Source organism: Microtus pennsylvanicus, chromosome 11, assembly GCF_037038515.1.
Source record: "Microtus pennsylvanicus isolate mMicPen1 chromosome 11, mMicPen1.hap1, whole genome shotgun sequence".
Lineage (NCBI taxonomy): Eukaryota > Metazoa > Chordata > Mammalia > Rodentia > Cricetidae > Microtus > Microtus pennsylvanicus.
The window spans coordinates 34,988,603-35,010,347 of NC_134589.1; the positions used below are offsets into that span (position 1 = coordinate 34,988,603).

A 21,745-nucleotide genomic window follows, 5' to 3' on the forward strand; every position below is an offset into this window, starting at 1 on the left:
GCTTTCATTTGAACTGTGAACGCTTATGTTATGTTCAGTAAGTCTTTTTTGAGTAAAGAGGGAAGATTTAGAAACATGGAGAACTCCTTGGATTCTTACAGCTCTGTCTGTCAAGTGTTTTGGAATTCTTTTAAATGAGGTTCCAAGGGGCACAGAGCTGGCTCTGGTGGCTGAGGCAGAAGGATCTCTTGAGCCCAACAGTTTGAGAACCTGTCCTAATAAAACAATGTTCTTTATAGAAACACTGCTTTTTTTCCCTTACAAATGAAATACCAAATACATGCTTATGGCAGGCTTTCTCCTGGGCCACCAACCAGCTCCCGAATCACAGAGACTTCTCTTGTTTTGTTTTGTTTTGTTGAGACAGGGTTTCTCTGTGTAACCTTGGCTGTCCTGCTTCTGCCTCCCAAATGCTGGGATTAAAGGCATGCACCACCACCACCCAACCTCAAATAGTTATTCTTTAACACAGCTACTCCACTCCAAATTGAAGTCAACACGGTCATCACTACAAATCATTTGTTGAAATAATCTATCCTGAAGAAAAATTAGGAAAAGGGGTTGAAACAATTCCTCCAAATTACACATTTATAAATATTGTCATATTTAAAATGTGAAAGGCATGAATTAGTGGAAAAGCAGTTTTTTGACAATAGAAAAAAAAGACTCAGCAACAGTTTACTAAATTCAGCATTCTACTTTATTGCTTTAACAGACTGAACTTTAGAACAAGTATTTGTATTTATTTATCTATTCTGAGACAAGGTATCACGTACCCCAGGTTGGCCCGGAACACACTTTTATTTACTTATTTATTTATTTATTTAGTTTTTTCAAGACAGGGTTTCTTTGTAGCTTTGGAGCCTGTCCTGGAACTCACTCTGTAGCCCAGATTGGCCTCAAACTCACACAGATCCTGGCTGTCCTGGGACTAGCGCTTGTAGACGTAGACCAGGTTGGCCTTGAACTCACAGAGATCTGCGTGTCTCTGCCTCCTGAGTTCTGGGATTAAAGGCAAGCGCCACCAGTGGTTTGGCCTGGAACACTTGGCGTGGCTAAGGATGCTCGACTTTGCTCTGGCTCTCCGGCTTCTTCTTCCAGAGATCAGGGATCTCACGTGACCTCCACTGAGCACGGCTCAATTTTGAAAATATTTTAGTTTGAAACTCCTGCGAGATGTTTTCCCTCTTGGTTTAGGGTCAGAGATTACCGTAACTGGCAACAACTTGTTCTAACAGTGTAAAACTGTCCAGAAAATCTTCTTCCTCTATTCCAAATTTTGTGTATTGATGAACGTAGGCTCTGGTGGAAAAGCAGAAACTGTCAAATCAGCAAATCCAGGCCACTGAGAAACGTACACAATGAGTAGACCTTTCCTGGCTTTTGAGCATTCAAAGCTCACAGACCCTCTTAGGGACCGTACGTGTGGGTCGCTGTTTACTCAGAACCATGAGCAGCATTAGTAAACTGTCAGCCTATCACCACGCTCCCTTTACCTTTGCTGTCCACGAGCGCACGGGGAAGGCAGCATGTCTAACTGCAGTCCAGGCAAACAGGTTCAGTTCACCACAGGAGGTGATGCCTCCAGATCAACTCTAAAAGGAGCCCAGAAGTTTCCCTGAGGGTTTGACATTAGAAATGGATCTAGGGGGGCTGGAGAGATGGCTCAGTGGTTAAGAGCATTGCCTTTTCTTCCAAAGGTTCTGAGTTCAATTCCCAGCGACCACATGGTGGTTCACAACCATCTGTAATGAGGTCTGGTGCCCTCTTCTGGCCTGCAGACATACACACAGACAGAATATTGTATGCATAATAAATAAATATTAAAAATGAAAAGAAAAGAAATGGATCTAGGTTTCTGCCTTGTGGTTTTCTCAGACCCTTCCTGTTGGGGAATATTATTTTCAGGTGTGTGACTTCTGTTTACGCCACATTTGTTTAACTCTATGAAGCTGTTACTCTGCCTGTCTAAAACACCTGATGGCCCTAATAAGGAGCTGAACGGCCAATAGAGAGGCAGGAGCAAGAATAGGCAGGGCTGGCAGGCAGAGAGAATAAATGGAAGGAGAAACCTGGGAGGAGGGAGAATGAGGAGCAACAAGAGAACAGGGAGAGGAGGACCTCAGGGCCAGCTATCCACTACACAGCAAACCACGGAGAAAGAAGTAAAAGAAGGTGGACAGAAATAGAGAAAGGTAAAAACCCAGAGGCAAAAGGTAGTCGGGATAACGTAAGATAAGAAAAGCTGGCTAGAAACAAGCCAAGCTAAGGTCAGGCATTCATAACTAAGAATAAACCTCTGTGTGTGGTTTACTTGGGAGCTGGGTGGTTGGGCCCCCCAAAAGAGCCAAAAGAGTAAAATTCCCACAACACCTTCCCACCCAAATGTTCTGGGTCAGGAGAAACCCAGCACCCAGAAGACCAGCGAGGGCAACCCAAGATAAACTGACGTCATAGCAAGAGTAAGATGAGCTTGAACCAAAAGAGGACTTGGGATCCAGGTGAGGAGACAGGACTGCACCAGCCTGGGAAGATGGCAAGGCCTGGGGAATCCTAACCCTGCTCCATCATCCGGGGAATTGTATTCTGACAGCAAGGAACTGTGGGAGGCTGAGCAGCTGCTAGGACTTCCCTGAATACGGCTGGACCAGAGTCCCCTCCAGTCCCCTGGACCTTTTTCTTGTCCTCCCAGTGCTAGGGACAGAACACAGGCAAGTGCTCTTCTCCTGAGCAGCATCTCCAGGACCAAGGATCTGTTTTAAAAATCTTATGAAATTTTGAATGTTGCCTAGAAACTGTTCACTTGGTAAACGAGTCCTACAGCGTAACAGCAGTTTAGGAGACAAGCTGGAGAGAGAGAGAGCTCAGTGCTTGAGCGCACTGGGAGTTCTCCCAGGAGACCCAGGTTCTACTCCCAGGGCCTCCATGGAGACTCTCAGCCGTCTGTAACTCTAGTCCCAGGGCTCTAGGCATGGCTACGGTACACAGACTACATACAGACACACATACACCCACACACATAAAATGACAGCACAGAACAATTACTGAGCCCTTTGCTAGCCAAGTGGTACACTAAGTGTTTTGCATGGTTATCTCATTGGACCCTTGCTGCACAGATGAGGGGTAGCCTTTAAGTCACATGCCCACGGCTTCGCAGCCACACAGCACACCTCATGCTTTATCTTGGCATGTCTGGCTGAGGCAAGGCAGTCTGGGGACGTCTCTTACTTACTTGGATGCAAACATATTCCACGCCTTGCCGACGATCATGTCGAGCGGCTTTACCAAGAGCTGGCTATTGCTGACCAGTGCCGCAGACTTCTCATACTTGCCGAAGGCTCGCTGGGTTTTCCAGGTGCTGAAAGCGTGAAGAGGCTCCAGCCAGGAAGTATAGAGAGCTGGGTCTTTAAATCCCTCTAGAATTAGAAACACCACACACATGAGCAAAGTCCCTTTTTTTTGTTGTTGTTGTTTTTGTTTTTCGAGACAGGGTTTCTCTGTGGCTTTGGAGCCTGTCCTGGAACTAGCTCTGTAGACCAGGCTGGCCTCGAACTCCCAGAGATCCGCCTGCCTCTGCCTCCTGAGAGCTGGGATTAAAGGCGTGCGCCACCATCGCCCAGCGCAAAGTCCCTTTTATGTATGTGTGACGATGCTATAACGAGGGCTGGCAAGATGGCTCAGCAGGGAAAAGTGCTTGCTGTCAGCCTGATGACCTGAGTTCAAGTCCTGGCACCCACACGGCGGTAGCAGAGAACTGACACTTCTGCAAGCTGCCCTCTGATCGCCACATGTGTGCTGGAGCACATGCGTGCATCTTATGTCGAGCACACGTGTACACAAGCACACGTACACACACATGTTAAAAAAAGAAGGAAAACACCCAGTAACTCTGAAGAAGGACAGAACAACGGGGAAATCTAAGAGGAGAGGAGAAGGAAGGAGCCCCTCACTCCAGACTCCAGATAAAGTTTCTGGGCCAGAAGGACAGTCCAGTGCTTAAGAAGTCAACATTGGCTGTTCTTCCAGAGGTTCAATTCCTGGCACCTACAGAGGCATTCACAACTGTCTGTAATTCTAGTCCCAGGGGATCTGACACCTTCTTCTGGCATCTTTGGGCACTATAGATGTATGAGATACTAGAAATTCATGTAAGCAAAACATAACACATAAAATAAGTAAATAAAATAAATCATAGAACAATTTACAAAATTTGCTGTGAAGATTATCTGCAAAGAGCTGTTTCAAACAGGAATGTATAACTAGTAACGAAGCATGCTTGAGGCCAAGTGTCTGGCTGTGCTTAGGTACGTCCCTCAGCTGTGAACCTGCACTCTGGAATGTCACAAGACCGTAAACTGTGTACGTCAAAGCACGTCTTAACTCCCTGATCTTATCAGCTCAGTCTGAGGAGACCCCTCAGGTAAAGCGGATCCTTGGTTTTGTGGGAGAAAAGAATTTGAGAATGAGCCAGCGGGATGCAGAGCGGGGCTTTATGAAAGATGTTTCTCATGTAGAGCTTAAGTACAAGGGTTAACAGAATGAGGTCCTCAGGCAGAGAGTAAGAAGATGGGGTAGGCAGAGACCAGGGTGGACAGAGAGCCACAAACTGTTTCTCATCTCCACACACGTGAGCTACGTGCACACAACCCCAACACACATTCCCGTGCATGTGGACCCATAAAAGACTTGGGCCCCATTGTCTATACAGTACTTTGGTGATTTCTGAAGTTACGGTTTTCAAGAAGTTGTTAAGGAACTTGAATGAGGCCACAGGGTACCCAACAGATTGCGGTGGTGAGATAAACTCCAGATCGCAGGGATGAAAGATGGTAGAGCATCTTCACCGAAAACAAAGATGTTAGTCTGCAAGAACAGGCTCTAAGCCTGGTCACCGCTCTTTTAATATGCCCATTCCTGTATAAAACACCGTGTCTATGCTGACCGTCTCAACAGCGAATGCTGATCATGCAGGAATCCTCAGTTTTTGGGTGGTGAGAGAGACCCCCTTCCCTTCCTAAGTCCCCAGATTTCCCTCTTCTAGCCAGCCTTACATTTACCTTGTCAGCTCTGACCCAGTGTGCACAAACCCACTGTATATGCTCACTCAGCTCCCTAGGCAACCCTTCGAAAAGGGACTCTGAAAGCCACCAAAATTGTACACATCACGGGGCCGAGAGAAGACTCAGTGGGTAAGAGTGCTTAATGTATAAGGGGGCAGGGATAGGCAAACCCCAGAAGCTTGCCAACCAGCCTGCATAGCTGAGAGGGTAAGCGTCAGGTTCAGTGAGAGACCCCGTCTCGGAGGAATAAGGCAGGGAGCAGCAACAGATGAAGACTCCCTAAGTCCTCCTCTGGTCTCTGCATGTACATGTACAGGCATATGCATCCACACACTCATGGGCACACCACTCATGTAGAAATAAACTCTTTAAATTGTACATAAGGAGCGATGGCTCAGAGATTAACAGTACTGACTATTCATTTTTTTTTTTTTTGAGACAGGGTTTCTCCATAGCTTTTTGGTTCCTGTCCTGGAACTAGCTCTTGTAGACCAGGCTGGCCTCGAACTCACAGAGATCCGCCTGTCTCTACCTCCTGAGTGCTGGGATTAAAGGCGTGCACCACCACCACCCGGCTAGCACTGACTATTCTTCCAGAGGTCCTGAGTTCAATTCCCAGCAACCACATGGTGGCTCACAACTATCTGTAATGAGATCTGGTGCCCTCTTCTGGCCTGCAGGCATACATGTAGGCAGAATGCTGTATACATAATTAATAAATAAACCTTTAAAAAATTGTACATATGGAACCTGGCAGTGGTGACACACGCCTTTAATCCCAGCACTAAGAAGGCAGAAGCAGGTGGATCTCTGTGAGTTCGAGGCCAGCCTGGTCTACAGAATGAGTTTGAGGAGAGCCTCAAAACCCTGCCTTGAGAAAAAGAAAAAAAATTTGCCATGGAACATTCTTTTTACACTGTAAATGCATATTATTACTCTCATTGGTTAGTAAGGAGGTGACTGCCTTATAGCAGGGCAGGAGAGCCAGACTAGGAGGACACCGGGAAGAAGGGTGGAGTCACCAGAGACAGAGCAAGCAGGATGGGAAGTAGATGAGGTAAACAAGCCTGGGGCAGCACACAGATTAGTAGAAATGAGTTAGTTTAAGTTATAAGAGCTAGCTAAAAGCCTAAGCTATCGGCCAAGCATTTATAATTAATAAGTCTCTGTGTGGTTAGCAGGAAAGAAAAGTCTGCCTACAAAAAATTTTACGTATGGCTATTGTAAAGAAACTTAAGAGTGACTCTCTTGAGAGGCTCATGCCCACATCCTCTCCCTAAATGCCTCTCTTTCTATAAACCCTGGTGCCTAAGCCTATGCTGATAATGTCTTCTTGAGCCAGCAAGATGGCTCAGCAGGGACGCTGGCTCCGAAGCCTAATGACTGGATCTGATCTCTGGGACCCACAGGGTGGGCAAAGAGAACAAACAAATTATTCGTTCTCTCTCTCTCTCTCTCTCTCTCTCTCTCTCTCTCTCTCTCTCTCTCTCTCCCTCTCTCTCACACACACACACACACACACACACACACGTACACTCTCTTGAAACTCTTCCTATTGAATTCCAAAGTTAAGAATACTGGCTTGGTTGTAAAGATGGATCAGTAGGTTATGTATTCCACCCCCTAAATTAGGTTGTATTGTTTTAAAGACAGGATCTTGCCGGGCGATGGTGGCGCACGCCTTTAATCCCAGCACTTGGGAGGCAGAGGCAGGTGGATCTCTGTGAGTTCGAGACCAGCCTGGTCTACAGAGCTAGTTCCAGCACAGGCTCCAAAGCCACAGAGAAACCCTGTCTCGAAAAACCAAAAATAAATAAATAAATAAAGACAGGATCTTACTATGTAGCACTGGATAGCCTGGAACTCATTATGTAAACCAGGTTGCCTTCAAACTCACAGAGATCTGCCTGCTTCTGCCTCTTGAGCTGGGATTAAAGATTAGAAACCACTAAATTTGTATTTAGTGTGTGTGGAGTCGGTTCCCTCATCCACCTTTACATCAATGAGTTCCGGGTACCAAATTCAAGTTTGTCAGGCTTGTAAGCTAAGCGCCTCTCCCCACCGTACATCCCGACAGTCCCAGAAGTGAACACCCACATGATCCAAAACAGATGCCTCACTTTTGACCTGAAGTTATGCTTACCCACGTCGGCACTTTGCACATCCTTCCCACGGAGAATGACCAAGTTGGCAATGGAAGTGTTAAAATGAGGATCCTTGTGGACAGACATTTTGCCAAGAGGTGGGAGGCCTGAGGAAGGAGGCCGCACCTGCCAGTCAATACCTAGCACAAAAGAAAAGCTAGAGAGTTTATAGGTGGCTTCGAACAACACAAGGAGAATGTAGATGTTTAGGTCGGGTGTGGTAGCACGTGTCTATGAGCCCAGCACTTGGCAGGTAATGCAGGAGGATCAGCAGTCGGGAGATAAGGCCCTGGGATAATTCACCTCACACTGAGGATCAGCAGTCGGGAGATAAGGCCCTGGGATAATTCACCGCACACTGAGGATCAGCAGTCGGGAGATAAGGCCCTGGGATAATTCAGGGCACACTGAGTTATATTTCATTGTCTGTCTGCTTTTGAGGCAGGGCCACGCTCTGTAGCCTACAACTCACAATGTAGCCCAGGTTGGTCTGGAACTTCTGCTTTGGTCTCTGAAGTGCCAAGTTGCGGGGTTACAGGTAATAGCCACCATGTCCACTTTTTTTTTTTGGATGGGGTCTTACTGTGTAGCTCTAGGTTAGCCTCAAACTCACAATCCTCCTGCCTCAACATGCTGAGATTCCAAGCATGCACGACCATGTTCAACTTTGAGGCAGGTATGCAATGACACTTGTAACCTCTCTCTGTCTCTCTACTTGTATCTCTCTGCCCGCCCTTCTCCCTGGGCTCTGCCTATTGTGTAGCCCTGGCTGTCCTGGAACTCGCAGAGATCTGTCTGTCTCTGCCTCCCGAGTGCCGGGAGTGAAGGCGTGCGCCACCACATCTGGCAGTTCTAGTCCCTCTTCAACCTTCATTCCCTTGTCGGTCTGTTGCTGGGACGTGGGGAGACGGATAGTGATGGAGACATAAACGGGGCCGGTCTTTACACAGAGCAGTCTGATAACATGAACAGTTTGTACCTAGATCCTTCACCTTGGTTTGTGCCATAAATATGTTTACCCATCTCCTTAGTCATGTATTCAAAAATGGAAACCAGGGGCTGGAGAGATGGCTCAGTGGTTAAGAGCATTGCCTGCTCTTCCAAAGGTCCTAAGTTCAATTCCCAGCAACCCATCTGTAATGGGGTCTGGTGCCCTCTTCTGGCCTACAGGCATACATGTAGACAGAATATTGTATACATAATAAATAAATAAATAAATATTTTTTTAAAAAGAAACCATTCAGGGCTGGCTATGTGGATCAACATTAGTGCACTAGCCTAGTGTATGTAACTGTAGATTCAATCCCTACACTACAAAAACGTTTTATATGCTTAAAGTCCATCTGTAGCAAACTGAAAAAACAAAACAAAAACAAACCATTGACACCCTACGGTTCCATTTGGAAAAATGACTAAGCAAACTGCGTTTTATTGACCTGAGAGAGCTTGGTGCAGAGCGCCTCACCCTCCCTTGAAGAGCATTGCTTCATGAGATATTAGCAGGTATTGCTAGAACAACAAGAAGAGGTAATAGCTAAAGCTGGAAATAAATCAGAGCAAAATATTCAGAAATAGGGACATCAAGTTCAGAAAAACAACTGAGAATGTTGAAAGGGTTTTATCTGAGTGAGGGGAAGCAGAGGGCAGGGTCCTGCTGTGTGTCCTCTCAAATGTCCCCAGACAGCGCTGCACCACATTGCAGACATACTTGTGTGTACAGAGTGACTAGGATCAAATGCAGGACCTCCCACATGCAAAAGCTCGGCTTGGAGGCCGGAGTAACTTAGTGGCTGCTCTTCCAGAGGACCCAGATTCTATTCTAGGCATCCATGGCCCACAACTCTCTGTAACTCTGATCCCCGGGAATCTAAGGCCCTGTTCTATCCTCCACAGGCACAGAGCATGTATGTACAGATATACATGCAGGTAAAACAATCATGCGTATAAGATAAATAAAAATTTAAAAATTGTGTGTACTACCAAGAGGCTTAAGTGAATTTTAATAACTCAATTCAATTACTTGATTTTTTTTTTTTTTTGTTCTCGAGACAGGGTTTCTCTGTGTAACCTCCTGAGATGTCCTGAAACTCGCTTGTATACCAGGCTGGCCTTGAATTTACAGAGAACCACTTGTTTCTGCCTCCCTAGAGCTGGGATTAAAAGCATGTGCCACCACCACCCGGCTATTACTTGGCTTTTTAAAAAAAGTTAAAATAATTGCTGTGTGCTTGTGTTCGTGCATGTGGGCACGTGCTCATGTGTGCCGCAGGCACGTGTGGCGGTCAGAGATAACTTGTACAGCGGCTCTTGCCTTCCCCCATGTGGGTCCTCAGATTGGCTCCAAGCACCTTTACCCTGGAGCCATCTCACGGGGGCCTGATCCTTTTCTTTTGAGGCAGGGTCTAACATACCCTAGGCTGACCTGGAACTAGCTATGGAGCGGAGTCAGGCATTGAATTTTTGATCTTTCCGATTCGGCCTCTAGAGTAGAATTACAGGCGTGTACTTCTGCCCCTGATTTTTATGGGGCTAAGGACTGAACATGTCACATGTTACATGTTAGGCAAGCACTCTTCCAACTGAACTATAGTCCCAGCCCCTAACTACTTGATATTTTAAAGCTACATTCATGTATTACTTTGATTAAAATAAAATAAAGATTTGAAATAACATGACACCTGTCTTAAATGTCCTTCTGAAGTGAAACTGTAAAACCATCAAGAAGCCCTCTGCAACGTCCCAGGGGTTTCTGAAGGAGGCTCCCTGGCTAGAAGAAGGGGCCTTTATTTCAACCAGCCCAAGCCAGTTTATACTCAGGGCTCCAGGACAGGCGCCTTCCCCATATGTGGGTTGTCTATTTTAAAATATCTCTTTACCTTCTTCCACCTTTGCGCTGGAAATAAGCATCTGTCGCAAATGCTTGAGGAGGCCGGCCCAGGTAAACGTGCTGTACGCCAGAGAGTTCTCAGACATCTGTGGGATGTGACGGACGCTCAGCATTTTAAATTCAGGGTGGGGAACTAAATGCTCCATTAAGTCTCCTGTAAGAAAACAAAACAAAACAAAAATGTGAACTAAATTTACTTCCTCCACAGTGGGGCATTTTACATAACCGTGACTTGATGATCTTCTGAGTAAAATATGTCTTCTCCATCTCCAGAACTGCTAAATTACAATGGTGAATTTTCAGATAATGTCTGATACAGACTACATATTTGCATTATTGCTATATATACATATATATATATATATATATATATATATATATATATATATATATATATACTTTGCAATAATAATAGATGCAGGACCTCACTGTGTAGCCCTGAATGACCTAGATCTCTCTTTATAGACCAAGCTGGACTTGAGCTCACAGAGATCTATCTGCCTCTGCCTCTGGAATGCTGGGATTAAAGCGTGTACTATCAGGCCCAGATCTTTGCTTGATTTTAGCATGGTTGAAAAAAACCTATTTATAAGGGGTATGGGTAGGGTGGCTCACACTTGTAATCCCAGTACTGAGGAGGCAGAGGCAGAGGCAGAACAATGGCCCAAAAGTTCCAGGGCAGCCCAAGGGCTTACATTATAAGACTCGGGCTCAAAACATAAACAGATATCCAGGCATGGTTGTGTACACCTTTAATTCCAGCACTCAGCATGGAGAGGCAGACAGATTTCCGTAACTTATAAATAAGGCTAGTTTTGTCTCCATAGTGAGTTTCAGGACAGCCAAAGTCACATAGTGACCCTGTCTCAAGGAAAGAAGAAAGGAGGGAGGGAGGAAGGGAGGAAAAAAGGAAGGAAAGAGAGAGAGAGAAACACCCTATACTTTTGCCAAAAGGCATATGAGTAGAGACAAGAGTGACTAATCACAAAGCTATGAGAGCTAATCTGCTTTCCTTGTCAGCCTATATTAACTAAAGTTCCTCAGATCATGTTCCAGATCTTGTATTTATCTAGCTAAATGACAATCAAACCTGTCTGGGGGATAGACACATAGTTCCGTGGTAGAAAGTCGCCAAACAGACCTTCCCAGTGTAATGATCTGTCCTGTGCCTTTAACAGAGAAGCCCCACCCACTCCCTGCAGCGTTTTACCATAGCATTTGGTGCCATGACTCAGATTGGTACCAAATGTTATGGTAAAACTAAGATGGTGCCGGTGCTGTTCCCTGAGTGGCAGCAGCAGGCCACGAGACCATGGTGGACCATGAAGGCAGCCTGTCCCAGGCAGGGAGCAGTGTGGCGGGTGAGACCTTGGCAGGGTAGCCAGTCCCATTAGGAGCAGAGAAAGTGGGTATTTATTTAGTGGGTTATAGAAGGGAAGGGAGAAGGGGGATCGGGGACGAGGAGAGAGAGGAGGAGAGAGAGGCAGAGAACCAGAGAGAGAGAAAGAAAGACAGGAAAGGAGGAAAGGGAGAAGTGGGTAGAAAAGAGTGTAAGGGAGCGCGGCCCCTTGTTCTGTCCCGCCCGGCTAGCTTATACCCAAAACAATCACACAGAAATTGTATTAATTAAATCACTGCCTGGCCCATTATATCTAGTTCCTCTCGGCCAACTCTCACATCTTGATTAATCCATTTCTATTAAATCTGTGTTTCACCACAACAACTGTGGCTTACCCCAGATCTATACACCTTTTATCTGTTGGATGTAGCTCAGTGGTGTAACACTTGCTTAGTGTGTGTAATAGCTTTAGCCTCTATCCCAGGCTGTATGAAACGCATATTTTCACCCAGTGAATATTTTATCAAGTGTGCACTATTTGCCTTTCACTGTTTTAGATCCTGGGAGCACAGTGGTTTCACAGATGGTGTGGTGAGTGGGGAGCACCTAGCTCAGCGGTTCTCAGCCTCCTAATACTGCCGCCCTTTAGTACAGCTCCTCATGTTGTGGGGACCCCAACCATAAGATTATTTGTGTTGCTACGTCATAACCTTAATTTTGCTACTATTATGAATGGTAATGTAAAAATGACCATTCAACCTCCAAAGGGATCTTGACCCACAGGTTGAGAATGACTGACCTAGAATTCACATTGTATGCTTTTGAGAAATTTAGTAACTTTTTAAGATTTTTCAGTAAGACAGTTCAAAGATGAAGGTGGGCCTGAAGACAGATCTTTGGGTATATCTTGGCAGTAGCTCCAGGTAACTTTGGGACTTTCAGAACATATGGTTTTCTACAGAGAGCAGAGGGGTCGGGTACCTAGCGGATTCCTGCGGTAGTGAAATGAGCCATCCTCAGAGTATGTGGGCTGGAACACATTCCCCAGCTGGTGGGCGAGAACTTGATTGAGGTCTCTGAAGGAGATCTGCTTGATGTTCATCCGTCTGGCGCAGATCTTGTGGACAGCGTCATTTTCATGGATGAGGAGGGCATCTGAGGACCGGTACAAGTGAGAGAGAGTCAAGATGGAGTTGTAGTTCTGCACGATAACCTGGAGAGAGAGGGGTCAGAGACAGGACAGGGGAGGTGAGGGATGAAGAACAGAGACTCCTGCTGGGAGTGATGGCGCACTTGGGAAGCAGAGGCAGGCGGGTCTCTGAGTCTGGGACCAGCCTGGTCTACATACTGAGTTTCAGGACAGCCAGGGCTACACAGTGAGACCCCGGGTTAACACAATAACAACAGAAACGAAAGGATGTAGATTCCAAAGGCGCCCTGCCTGGCTTCAAGCCAGGTCTGCTACTTTTCAGCGGCATGGCTTTGAGGTTATTTAATTCCTCCATGCATTAGTTTCCTCGTGTGTAAAATGGGGACGGAAATATCCGCCTCTGAAAGATGCAGGACATAATGCAAGGAAAGCATACACCAAGGCCAGGCATGGCACACGCCTTTAATCCCGGCACTCAGGAGGCAGAGGCAGGCAGATCTCTGTGACTTTGAGGTCAGCCTGGTCTACAGAGCAAGTTCGAGGCTAGCCAGCATTACAGAGTCTCAAAACAAAAAATGAAAACAAAACAATAAGTCATGGCAGAGCACGCCTTTAATTCCATCACTCCAGAGGTAGAGGCAGGCGGATCTCTGAGTTCCAGGCCAGCCTGGCCTACAGAGTGAGTTCCAGGACAGCTAGGGCTACACAGAGAAACCCTGTCTCAAAAAACAAACAAACAAACAAACAAAAAATTGGTCTCAATAGAAAGAAAGATCGTTTGAAGGCTAGCCACAATACCATGAACCCCAATATGAGTTAGGTGAAGGTCCCTCTTTGCAGCACCAGAAGGACCAACTCAAAAAACGGGCTCCCGAAAGATGTGCAGTCATTTTTGAAATTCCTTGTTGTGATTCCTACTACCACCTGGTGCTGGGGATAGAATCCAGGGCTAGAAACAAGCTAAGCACATGCTCTAATGAGTTACATCGCTGGTCATCATCTTTGGAAAAAAAATTTTCTTTTTATTATATAGTTCTGCTGTCCTGGAGTTCTATATATAGGCCAGGCTAGTCTTGAACCCACAGAGATCCACCTGTCTTTGCCTCTTGAGAACTGGGGTTAAAGGTGTGCGCCACCATGACTGACTTAATTTAAAAAAAAAAAGACACCTCAGATATACATGGTGATACATGCCTATTGCTAGACTGGGTAGATGGGTCTTAGCTGGAAGTCAGTCTGGACTGCAAGTAAGACTGTCTCAAAAAACCCAAGACCATAATGAAACAGAAAGACTTAAAAACAAAGAATAATTCATATATTTGGGAAAATTTAACCAAAATTAAATGAATTATTCACATAAATTGAACTCAATAGTCCCAAAAAAGTGAGATCCATTATTTATTCATGTTCACTTTAAGATCAAAGACTATAGGGACTAGGGAAATGGCTCCATGGTCAAAAGGACTGGATTCTCTTCCAGATGACCAGGATTGGGTTCCCAGCACCCACGTGGCAGCTCACAGCTACCTAACTCCCCCAGTCCCCAGGGATCGGACACCACATGGGACATAGACATACATTCACCAAATACTTATAGACATAAAATAAAAATAAATAAGATACTATGATTTAATTATTCTACTATTGAGTATTTACCAAAGAGAAATGGCATATGACCACACCAGATTCCTAACTGTGCCTTGATTAAACAAACAAAAAGAACAAAGAATACACAACATAAAACATTTGGTTAGGGGCTGGAGAGATGGCTCAGCGGTTAAGGGCACAGGCTTGTCTTCCAAAGGACCTGGGTTTGGTTCCCAGCACCTACACGGTGGCTCACAACCTTATGACCCCAGTACCAGAAATCTTATGCCCTCTACCAGCCTCCTTGAGAACTAGGCATGTATTTGTGCACATACATACAAACGAGCAAAACACTCATGAAATAAATACATAACTTTTAATTAACGTGTTCATACCTCGCCAGTTCCGTAAGGCCATATAACCTGATTCATTTTCAAGGAACTGGGATACTCATCTTGTAACTTCTGTGTAACGAAGGCTCCCAGCCCCGATCCTGTTCCGCCAGCCATACTCATAATGATGAAAAATCCACTCAGAGAGTCACAGTTCTCCACCTCCTTCTGGATTAAGTTCATTATAGATTCTTCATGCTTCGGTCCATGCACAGAGTAGCTATGCCACAGCAGAAGGAACAAACATGGCACCCGTCAGTTTAACCAAAGGGATGTGGTACGACAGAGTAAGGACATTTAGGAGACAGAGGTCTTCGCAAAGCTATGGGAGTGGGGCCCTGATTGACAACATTTTATAGAGACAGGTTAAACATATTTAACAGGTGAATAGTGTGGCTATATGTGTGTATGATTTTCAATACAGGGTTTCTCTGTGTAGCAGCCCTGGCTGTCCTAGAACTTGTTCCGTAGAACAGACTGGCCTCAAACACAGAGATCCTCTGCCTCCCAAATGCTGCAACTAAAGGCATGCACCACTACCACCTGGCTGAAAGTTCTTTTTAATATGAGAACAATGGAATTATTTTCCTGTTATTAATATCATCGTATGTGTGTTCTGCGTGTGAGTGTGTGTGTGTGTGTAAATGTGGGCCATGGTGTGTGTATGGAGACCAGAAGACAGATCCATGGAATCCATGTGTCCTGCCATGACTGAGCTCAGGTCTCCAGGCTTGGGAGCGATTGTCCTTCCCTCCTGAGTCACCCCTCCGGCCTCATCTATGGTGTGAGAGCAGCCCGGGAACTCAAGTTCCTGCTTCAGCCTCCCAAGGCTGGGATACCTGGCCCTCTGGAAATTCTACAGCACAGCAAGATTGGGGAACTACTGCCTTGTACCAGCCTTAGAGCTGGATTCCTGCAAGGTAAGGCTGCTGCACTGATACCAAGTGTGCAGCGGGATAGTGACGGAGACCGGCTGCCGGGACCTTGGTTTCAACAATGGCCTTTACCTGAGCACAGGCAGCAGAGAGTAAGAGTTTTTGAATGAGATCAAAATTCTGAATATTTATTTACTGGTGGTAATGGAAGTTGGTCCTAGTGCCTCAAACACGCCAGGCGAAGGTTCTATTGCTGAACTACATTCTTGGCCCCTTTGCTTATATACTTTTAACTTTGATCTTTCTTCTTTCCCTCCCTCTTTCTTTCTTTCTTTCTTTCTTTCTTTCTTTCTTTCTTTCTTCCTTTCTTCCTTTCTTTCTTTATTTCTTTCTGTAGACAGGGTTTTTCTGTAGCTTTGGAGCCTGTCCTGGACTAGCTCTTGCAGACCAGGCTGGTCTCGAACTGACAGAGATCCACCTGCATCTGCCTCCCGAGTGCTGGAACTAAAGGCATGTGCCACCACTATCTGGCCCGGAAAGTCTAGGTTTTTGGTTTGTTTTTTTTTTCACTTTTTTTTTTTTGGCTTGTTTTTGTTTTTTCGAGATAGGGTTTCTTTGTGTAATAGCTCCAGCTGTCCTTACTTTTAATTTTGAGACAGGAGTTTGCTAAATTGCAAGAAAAGCTCAGGCAGACATTAAACTTGAGATCCTCTTGCCTCAGCTCACTAAGTAGCTGGGATTATAGGCTTGCATCACCAGTTCTGATACATTTGAAATTGTAATTTTTTATGACATATATTTATGGGAGGGTATGGCCATGTCATGGCGCATGTGTGGATGTCAGTAGTCAGATGTCTCCTTATACTGTGTGTGTTCTGGAAACTGAACTGAGTTTATCAGGTTTGGCAGGGGTGTCTTTACCCTGAGTCATTTCCCTGGCCTAAATTCTTAATTTTATTTTAGGTTTGATTTGAGACAAGATTTGACTAGGTAGCTACAACGTGGTTTGAATAAGAATGGCCTCCCAAGGGCTCACATATTTGAATGCTTAGTCATCAGGGCGTGGCAGGACTTGAGAAGCTTTAGGAAGCTGTAAGTGTGGCCTTGATGGAGGTTTGAGGTTTCAAAAGCCCAAGCAAGGCCCTGTATTCTCTCTTCCTGCTGCCTCTGGATCCAGATGTGGAACTCTCAGCTACTTCTCCAGCACATCTGCCTGCATGCTGTCATGTTCCCCTCACGATAATGGACTAAACCTCTGAAGCTGTAGGCCAGCCCAGTTAAAATGTTTTCTTTTTTAAGAGTTGCTTTGGTCATGGTGTCTCTTCATAGCAACAAACACAGAATAAGGCAGCTTGGAACTCACTCTGTAGACCAGGCTGGCCTGAATTCACAGAGATCTGCCTGCCTCTGCCTCCTCAGTACTGGAATGAGAGGCACGTGCCACCACACCAGACTCCAAATTCTAACACTTTCAGGATTTGGGGCCTGTTGTATCGACTGCAAACTGGACAGCTGTACCTTCCCTGACATCATGAGGAGTTGCTCTTACCCATACGCCCAGTTGTTCCCGGATCCTTGTCTCTGACAAAAGCACGCGTGCTGACCGTATGTCCACCGGCCAGACTGGGCAGCTCTGGACAGTGTTTGATTGATCACTTTAGGTTCCATGTCAACAAGGACAGCCCGGGCAACGGGAACTAGAGTAGGGAAAAGGGGGGAAATCGTATATTTTATGTCAGTACCACACAGCATACACTAAGTCCCTGAACCATATTGCCAGCCCTAGATTCAGTTGTTTGTGCTTTTGTTGTGCTTTGTTTTAATTCGGGGGCTGCAGGTAGAGTTCTTGCATAGCCTGCTGAGGTCGTGGGGTGGGGAAAGAAAAGCAAAGGCCCTCCCTAGTGAGCTGGAAGGGATGGGCTTAGAGACTTCAAGACGTTCAAGAAAGGGAAGGAGAGGGCTGTGGACCACACCTACCTCCATTTTCTTCCTCTCTGAAAAATCTTTCTTTGCAGGAGGCTTGATATGCCTCATTTTCTCTCTTAGAGCAGAGTCCTTGGGAACAGTGTGAGTCTCTAAATAAAGCATCAAACACTTCAAAGCCAATCTGGTTGCCACACTGTCCAAGCTGCACTGTTACTATCGACATGCCAAGCCGCAGACTGGGCCCAGTCTAAAACACAAGGGATTGGATGACCTGCAAAAAGACACAGACATTAGAAACCACCACATTACTAACAAGAGCAAGCAATATGCCATGTGCTCATGAGACAGACGAAAGGGGCTGGAGGGAGGCTCATGTGCTCATGACACAGATGGAAGGGGTTAGAGAGATGCTCATTGGTTAAAGCACTTGCTCCTACTGCACAAGAACCAGGTTTGGGTCCCAGTACCTACACTGCTGCCTGTAGCTCCAGGTCTAGGGGTTCCAATGCCCTCTGTTGGCTTTCCCAGGCATTGCATGCACATGGTGCACATACAGATATACAGGTATTCACATAAAGATATGCAGGTATTCACATACAACATAAAGATAAATAAAATTTTTAGAAAATTAAAAATATGTGTACATGGGGGCTGGAGAGATGACTCAGATGTTACGAGAATTGGCTGCTATTTCAGAGGTCCCTAGTTCACTTTCCAGCAATCACACAGTGGCTCACAACCATCCATAATGAGATCTGGTCCCCTCTTGTGGCATGCAGGTATACATGTAGGCAGAAAGCTGTATACATAATAAATAAATAAATCAGCCAAGTGGTAGTATGCTTGTCTTTAATTCTAGTACTTGGGAGGCAGAGGCATGAATCCCTGTGTTTGAGGCCAGCCTTGTCTATAGCACGAATTCCAGGACAGCCAGGGCTACAAAAAAAAAAAAAAAGAAAGAAAGAAAAAGAAAAAGAAAAACAACTTAAACAAGAAAAAAAATATATGTGCATTAACAAAAAGTAACTTTTTGTCTGGACCTGGAGGCCTACACCTTTAATTCTAGCACTCAGGAGGCAGAGGCATGTGGATCTCTGTGAGTCCAGGTCAGCTCATGAGACTGTCTAAAATGTGTGTGTGTGTTTATACATTTGTTTTTGAGACAGGGTCTCATGACATAGCTCCGGCTAGCCTGGCTTTGAATTCACAGAGATCAGTTTGTTTCTGTCCCTGGAGTGCTGGGATTAAAGGCATGCAGCACCATGCTCGGCAATCTATGATTCTTACTTTGCCATCAAAAAGCACTTCAGAACGAGCTGAAGGAAGCAGCGTTGATGTTTATTAAGAAGGGATTTTAGCGGATTTAAGTAACGGTACTGATGGAAAGAGAGGCACTTAAGAAAAGGATATTGCATCCCCAGTGTGGGGCATGGACTGCTCAAGAAGCAATCTCATTTAAGTGTCTTAGCCACAACTACATATGTTAATGTGCTTTTGTTGTCTTCTTACTTACCTTTTATTTATTTATTTTTAAATTTTTATTTATTATGTATACAGTGTTCTATCTGCATGTATGCCTACTCGCCAGAAGAGGGCACCAGATCTCATTACAGATGGTTGTGAGCCACCATGTGGTTGCTGGGAATTGAACTCAGAACCTCAGGAAGAGCAATCAGTGCTCTTAACCTCTGAGCCATCTCTCCAGCCCCTTATTTATTTATTGAGACAGGGTCTCACTGTGTGGCTCTGGCTGTCCTGGAATTCACTATGTAGACCAGGCTAGCCTCAAGCACATAGAAATCCACCTACCTCTATCTCCTGAGTGCTGTAAATTTGTTTTGTTTGTTTTGAGACAAGGTTTCTCTGTGAAACAGTTTTGCTTATCATGGAACTAGCTCTGGAGAGCAGGCTGGCCTTGAGCTCACAGAGATCCACTTGCATCTGCCTCCTGAGTGCTGAGATTAAAGGCGTGTGCCACCACCACCTGGCCTGTAAATTTATTCTTAGTGAAAATATTTTGGGGCTGCCTGTTTGTCTGTCAACTACATGCGATGCTGGGAACTGAACCTGGATCCTCTGCAAGAACAGCAAATTCTCCTAACTGTTGAGGCCTCTCTTCAGCCGGATTTTATTGTCTTCTCACATTGCATGGTCCAGACTTTCTAAGAGAATTATTTTTCTTTCCCTCTCTTTTGGTTCCTAGTGTGCACTGGCGAAGACGACAGGCGGCTAAGGTAAACAGTACGGCACAAAGGCTGCGGTAAGGCCGTACTGGAGACTCATAATCTTAGGCCTTACACAGGCTCCTTACTCTTTTAACATTCCTATTTGAGATAGCTCTATATAAAAGGAATATTGCCTCTATATCGGCAACTTGCACATAGCTTTTTGCCAATAGTCTGCATGTATGTGGCCCTTGTTTTCTGCCGGGTTTGAGGCCGGGTCTCTCTCTGGTTGCTTGCAGCTGTGTATCAGGCTAGGTAGCCTGTGACTCCAGGGATTCTCTGTCCCCACTTCCCATCTTTCCAGAGGAGTACTGTGATTACAGATGTGTGCTACTGCACCTGGCTTAAAATGGGTTCTGAGATTTGAACTCACGTCCTCACGCTTGCACAGCAGATGCCTCACCCCCTGTACCATTTCCCTGTCCCCTGTGCTGCAATCTTGACTTTCAGGTGGTGAGACCTCACTATACTTTGGGGTAAAGTACCCCATTCTTGACCTCCCCACGTTCATAATTTTTCCTGTCTTTCTATCCTGCCTCCATCTAAGAATCTAGTCATTTAAAGACATTCTCTTACACTATATAATATGGGGGGGTGGGAATCTAGGGTACTCAAATTCATTCACACATAGATCAATAGTTTCCAAATATGATTTGTACTCACTGTTTTCCCCAAGTATGGTTTTAAGAAACCAAACCAAAACAAAATGTTGGTTGAGGGGGCTGTGTAATCAGGAGAACCGGAGTTCGGATGCCAGCACCCACACAACCAGCCAGGTGTCCTGTGCAGGCCTGTAGTTCCAGGTCCAGGTAGGTGCAGACAGAAGGACCCCTGGGGATGGCTTCCAGCTTGACTGAGAAGCTGAAGCCCCAGGTTCCGAGAGGGGCTAGAGGGATGGGGGTGGGCGGGGGGGGGGGGGGAGAGAGAGAATCTTTCTCAAAGGAATATGTGAGGAGTAGTAAAGGAAATGCTGTGATAACCAACCGGATGCCCTCTTCTCTGCATTTGCGTAAGTGCTCACATCTACACACATGCGCACATACACTCTCACACATTAATGATCTAAAGTTAATATAATGTTGATTGAAGGAATTCTTTGTATTCACTTCATACCGCATAGACACTGGAAGTTAGCTTAATAACAGAACATCCATCGAACATTAATTTTCTGTCTTTCAAGAAAATGACTTATTCTTTTTCCACAAGGCAGCTTCTGGCCTGGTAAGTACAATTAAAATCAGTAAGGAATGTTTTGTTTAGTTCCAGTATTAAAACAAAGTTGGAGCCGGGCATAATGGCGCATGCTTTTAATTCCAGCACTTGGGAAGCAGATACAGGCGGATCTCTGCGAATTCAAGGCCAGCCTGGTCTAGAGTGAGTTCCAGCAGATTCTGGGCTACATAGTGAGACTTGGACTCGGAAAGAAACACAAAGTTGGAGCTTAGAGATAAAACATTAAAGTAAGTCTTATTAGTTTCATACAACAAAAAAGCATTCTTTGTTTTGAGACGGGGTCTCCCCCATGTAGCCCAATCAGTTCTGGACTGAGCAGGGTTCAAGCACGTGACCTTTCTACTTCAGACTCCCTGAGAGCAGGGATTATAGGTGTGCGCCACTATGCCCGGTAAGAGTCTTTTTGATAAATGCATCAATCCTATGTAGCCCTGGAAATGAGCAGAGGCTAGCGAACCAGATTTTCAACTTAACGGCTAAGCCTGCGTTGTAGGTAATACTATTCTCTTTTTACAGATAAGGAAATTGAGTTACCAAAGGATTATGAAACTTTCCAAAGCCACTGAATTAGCAAATATCAAGGCCAAGACGTTCTCTTTGCCTTTCTGCCCTATCGGCTCCCCATTAGCCCCACACTCACTGACAGCTCTCCGACCCGCAGTTTCAGTTCGGTTCAAACTTCAGAAGACCAACCCTCTCACTATGCGCATGCTCACTCAAATACTTCTTAAAAGAACTACTGAGAACGAATTAATGCGCATGCTCCTTATACTAAGAGCTCTGCTGAGGCTTTTTTTCCCCTTTCCTCCTATTTAGAATAGTTAATCACGCATGTTCAATTTTAATTTATGAACTTCAGATATGGTACGCATGCTCGGTGTCCAGTAAAACGCCTTAGACAGTAATGCGCATGCTCTACTTTCCGGG

At 45.4% G+C, this 21,745-nt stretch overlaps 1 protein-coding gene across 1 annotated transcript; it reads right to left on the reverse strand.

Moving 5' to 3' along the window:
* Nucleotides 1-681: 681 nt before the first annotated feature.
* On the reverse strand, nt 682-21,591 carry Tubd1 (tubulin delta 1). The gene is made up of 9 exons (XM_075991219.1): nt 21,459-21,591; nt 17,412-17,631; nt 16,984-17,131; nt 14,563-14,779; nt 12,412-12,643; nt 10,081-10,245; nt 7,204-7,344; nt 3,233-3,416; nt 682-1,302 (listed from the first exon to the last, which is right to left on the reverse strand). The coding sequence occupies exons 2-9, from the start codon at nt 17,581-17,583 to the stop codon at nt 1,200-1,202; spliced, it is 1,362 nt and encodes a 453-aa protein (XP_075847334.1). The 5' UTR covers nt 17,584-17,631; nt 21,459-21,591; the 3' UTR covers nt 682-1,199.
* Between the last annotated feature and the right edge of the window lie 154 nt (nt 21,592-21,745).

What these genes read in the sequence shown, in the direction of transcription:
- Tubd1 (XM_075991219.1), bottom strand. Translation starts at nt 17,583, where the DNA reads ATGTCGATAGTAACAGTGCAGCTTGGACAGTGTGGCAACCAGATTGGC. An exon ending in CAGCGCAAAGGTGGAAGAAG is followed by an intron (nt 7,345 to 10,080) that starts GTAAAGAGATAT and finishes CTTTTGTGCTAG; the next exon opens with GTATTGACTGGCAGGTGCGG. An exon ending in TGTGCAAAGTGCCGACGTGG is followed by an intron (nt 3,417 to 7,203) that starts GTAAGCATAACT and finishes TTCTAATTCTAG; the next exon opens with AGGGATTTAAAGACCCAGCT.